This window comes from Arachis ipaensis, chromosome B10 (genome assembly GCF_000816755.2).
Source record: "Arachis ipaensis cultivar K30076 chromosome B10, Araip1.1, whole genome shotgun sequence".
Lineage (NCBI taxonomy): Eukaryota > Viridiplantae > Streptophyta > Magnoliopsida > Fabales > Fabaceae > Arachis > Arachis ipaensis.
Genome location: NC_029794.2, coordinates 4,647,395 through 4,652,113, shown reverse-complemented (window position 1 = coordinate 4,652,113; position 4,719 = coordinate 4,647,395). Strand labels below are relative to the sequence as shown.

General features: G+C 33.7%; 1 protein-coding gene across 3 annotated transcripts; it reads right to left on the bottom strand.

The window, feature by feature from the left end:
• Window positions 279–3,019, bottom strand: LOC107624432. 3 transcript variants are annotated; one of them, XM_016326923.2, is made up of 6 exons: window positions 2,910–3,019; window positions 2,219–2,272; window positions 1,633–1,736; window positions 1,398–1,470; window positions 1,267–1,310; window positions 773–860 (listed from the first exon to the last, which is right to left on the bottom strand). In XM_016326923.2, exons 1-5 carry the CDS (start codon window positions 2,983–2,985, stop codon window positions 1,273–1,275), a joined length of 345 nt encoding a protein of 114 aa, XP_016182409.1. In that variant the 5' UTR covers window positions 2,986–3,019; the 3' UTR covers window positions 773–860; window positions 1,267–1,272. The 3 variants fall into 3 exon arrangements, with proteins under 3 accessions (XP_016182408.1, XP_016182409.1, XP_020969473.1); XM_021113814.1 differs by having other exon boundaries at window positions 779–860; window positions 1,272–1,310; XM_016326922.2 differs by lacking the exon at window positions 1,398–1,470 and having other exon boundaries at window positions 279–860; window positions 1,272–1,310.

The window sequence follows — 4,719 nt, the reverse complement described above, 5'->3', positions numbered from 1 at the left end:
AAAAACGCTACTTTGTAGAATTCAAGACTTTTAAGCAATACCCAAATACCAGACTACCAGTGGTAGTTTCATATTGGGCTGCATAACCTGTGTCATGCTTGAAATATGAAGGAAACTTATAAGAGGGGTAAGGCGTGAAAGAATTGTTATGGCTAGCGGAAGGCAAAGTGGTATTATATTCAGCAAGTTATTACATAAATAAAAGAAGTCAAAGTGAATTATCATAAAATAATAAGATCATATAAGGATCCAATTAAGTAACTTTTTATGCATGTTTCTTCCAAATTCAAATCGCACTAGTGAAGAATCCATTAATAGTGATCAAGTTGCTATAAGAAGTGAAGAACAATGGTGTTGTCAAAAGGGGCTAATATATAACATATGAAATGGAAGTAACCAATTTAGGAGATTGAAAATGCCAGTATGGTGGCAAAGGCAAATCTACTATTCATTTGGCCAGATGAAAAAGAATGCAAAATGTTCTTTAGATAAACCTCCTGCCATTCACCATGTTCTCAGTTCCAACTACCAAAATTTTCCGGATTCCTTGCTTTCGGCTTCTACTATCTCTAAGGTAAAAAGGGCAAAAGCATTTTACGTTGTTTCCCCAAAAAGAACCTTAATCATGCTGATGTGGTGTAGGATGTAAGATCAAAACACAAAATCCTACAAATATGTATCTTGTAAGTATAAAAAGAATGGTTAGGTTTGTTCATCAATTTCCACTATGCAGAAGTGCCAGGCATCTCTTCAGGTGGGTCAACGGGTTCTATGGGTTGTGGCTTCGGCTTCTGAACTGGGGCAGGCTTGGGTGGTCTGTTGGGACAAACTTTATCCACCTCTTCTGTTACAACCTCAAACTGCCACATGCAAGATATAAAATCAAATTATTACATGTAAAAGTTGATGTATGGAAAAACTACTTAAAAGCAATTTGGAGAACAAAATATCAGTGATACATCATGCAGGCCAAATCTCGAGACTATAAATTACAATCTTATCTTTATAAACGATACTGAATGATTTTTGAAGAGGGGATATAACACATTCAGTTTCTCACAGCTTTTATGCTGAATACATAAAATAATAAGAAAAACAATGAGGAAGAAAAGAATTAACTATTACTGAAGAAATATCAGGTTAAACCGAGATAAAAGAACCCATTTTCAAAAGATTCTGAGCCTAAGGGCCCTACTTTTATCTGAAAGAAGGGGAGGCTAGGTAGAAATATAACAATTTAACCAAGATTTAGTTTATTAAATCAACCTGACCTTATAACCGCATCCAGAAACACAAGCACGGAAACAGTCCTGTACATGAAGGGATACACCATCATTAATTTGAAAACACAGCAATTCCATGATTAATTTTAAGCCATTAAAAAGCTACAAGTTAACCGATTGGCACTTGGCAGTTTCTATTTACAAAAGACTTTTGGCTTTCCCTCCTATTGGGAAAATTCACCTTTCCCTGCATACATTTGTTGGAATTTTCAATGAAACGTGTAGAAAAATTAAGTGAAAGAACTCATCAAAGGAAAACTCAGTTACAATATACCAAACCAGCATCCAACCAAGTTGCAGGTATTGTTCATTAAAATGGAATCTTGAAATGTGACAAGACAGAAAATACCTCTGAATAACTAGCAGCTCCAGGAGAACGATCGATATAAGCACTCCACTGCTGGTCCTTTAGTACAGGGTCCTTGAAACACATTTGATTACAATCCTCCAAACCTGGTTAACAAATACACGATCAATTGTACATGAGAACCTAGTTCTTGCACCATTGACAAAACAGATTCAGAGTTTGAAATGCCAAACTCTCACATCAACGTTTCTTGCATTATCAGGCAACCCATAATGTATGGTAAGACCCAGCCCGTTTATATGCATTTTGTGTTACTTCAATTGCATAAATTATCACTAGTCTTACTTCTTTTCGCAAAAGTGGTTTAGCTGTTGTAAAATCAATTTAAAGTCCAATATTAACTTATTCCAAAGGCAAAGCCTAGATAATTAAACCTAAACAAATTTTAGAGTTATTTTTAAACAATACATTAAGAATAGAAAATTACAAAAGCACATTCACTACTGTGCTAGCATGATGCAAAATCACAATGAACTGCAATTAATAATGCCTACATTTTGAGAAGAAAATATTTTTTCAATGTTTCCTTTCGTAACGAAAATTAAATAATGCAGCAAAATTATCTCACATTCCTCCCACGTTTCTCCATCCGAGTCGCAACCCTTTTTGCAGAATACCCGCCCTACAATAACACAAGCAATGCTTACGCTATGTGAGAACCAAAACTTACACAACAAACAAATTGATTAATAAGCATACATCAGAAAACTTGCATAGCCATAATAAGGTCACAAAATGGTCCATTCGATGGGAATTTCCTAAAAGCATAACATGAATGAACAATGTCCTAGATTATCCCAACAATCCGAAAATGAGGCGCACTTAGTGCATTGAATGGGGGTACTTTAGCTCCCCTAAGTGTATATGAATTTCAATTTTCAAGGGAAGGAAAGAGCTTGATGGGTAAAACTTTGTCTATTTTATTCCACAAAGTTCAAACCCTTGGGTCCCCTTCTTTTCCCTCCAAAATCGAAACTCACCAATATAATCTAAGGAAACCATATTGATTACTGAAGGATATGTTTGTATCACTCTACTGATACTACTTATGAGTATCAACTACGATAAGTAAATCCATTCAGGGTAAATCCAGATTTTTATTCCAAAAGGTTGTTCTAATTGGGGAGTAATAAGCAACGGTCCGTAACAATTGAACTAAAACACCAAACACCAAAAATCAAAGAATAAGAAATAAAAAAACAACAAATTCAATAGATAAGAAAGAGTATATTGAATGAGTAGAGAAAAGAGATACAAACAAGGAATTTGAGTGAGGGCAGCGTATTTATTGGTGCATTGGTTTCCACAGGGAGATGCCCACTGCTGAGGTATCATTTTTCTTCTTCTTTCTTCAAATCCTCAACACAAAAAAGAAAATCCCAAAGAAGAAAATTTTCAAAATATAATCAACATAACAGATTTAAAAGTAAAACCACCACTAAAATTATGAATATTGAAGAAAAATTAGAAGAAGTTACAATGCTTTTTAAACAATTAAAAATGGCTCAAGAAAATAATATTATGGAACATGGATTTCAGATAGAAGAAGAATTAGTAAATTCTGAAAATATAGAAAATGAAGAACACATCCTAGATTATTCAAGTGACGAAGAACCAGCAATTCCAATACAAGTAAAAAATGAAGCTGGAACATCTAGGGATAATCAATCTCAATTTAAATGGGAAACAGGTTTTGATAATTATGTTTTTAAAAAAGGATTTATAAATAAAGATTCAAAATATACAAAAACACCATCAAAATACGTTCCTAAAATCCAGGAAATGGAAAGGGAAAGAATGCTCGATTTAGACTGTAAAAAGAATGAAAAAGAAATTTTCGAAAACTGGTTGAATTCCTTCTTATTAGAAGCCTTTACTAATCCAAAACTTAATGAATTATCTGGAAGAGATATTTGGAATTACATAGGGTTTCACTAGAAAAATAAATAACAATAAAAACAAAAGACAAAAAAATAACTATTGCCCAAATAAAAAATAAAATTGTAAGTGTTGGTATTGCCAAGAAGAAGGACACTATGCAAATGAATGTCCGAAAAAGAAGGATAAAAAGGATCTTACTAAAATAGAAATTGCTAAGTCCTGTTTCATGGAACGATTAGAAGAATTTGATGATAACTTAGACTATATTTTTGAATATGTCTCGGAAACAGACTCAGAGACTGAGTAATAATGCTACATTTATTACTATAAAAATAACAGCCATGAAAGGAGTATATGATGCCTGGAAAAAAGCAGCACCATTCACACACCAGTCAAAGATAATTCATAAAGGAGGGTTCCTAACACTGGAAGAGGCAAAGAAATTCTTCAAGGAATATGAAGCTCTCCATCCAGAACAAACCCTAAAAAGAGCAGATAAAGCTCCAATTCAAACCCAGAGAACAGGGATAATAAGAAACATTCCTACAAGGGCTGAAATCAAAGAAAAGAAAAGGGTCTGTAGATCTAATCTCAGAGAAACCCTTAACATAGTCCTGAATTGGACTGACGAAAAAAGGGCAATTTTGGGATATTATCCTGTTGCCAAAGAACAGCTAACAAAGCTGGTTATATTTCCAGATGCTTCCCCATTTGACACCTATCAGTTTTTCCAGTATGGATTAATTGATACAATCTTAATTTTTAATGATCTAAAAATTATTAGTGAGTTTTCTGCAGGATTCGTTGATGCAGTAAAGAGATTTAAAAATATGATTGACAATGTAAATCCAAGGGATATATCCCTAAAATTTACAAACAGTCAACCTATTTTTAATGAAGAAGAAGAATGCTTGGTTCCAGCACACCAAGTAATATTCATGTCCGTCTTCCCAGGAAATTTTCAACCAATTGATCAAATTCAAGATTTAACAATTTACAGTCATGAAGGAAGGCTAGCCAGCACATTAGCAAGGGTCTTTGAAAGAACTCAAAAAATAACGAAGGAATCTCACACAAGGATTAATTATAAAAGTAGAAATACTCTGCTTGTGTCCAGTAAAAGAAAAGAAATTGAAGAAAGAGAGATGAAACTCCTGGTGGAATTTGAATCAGCATTCTACAACTTAT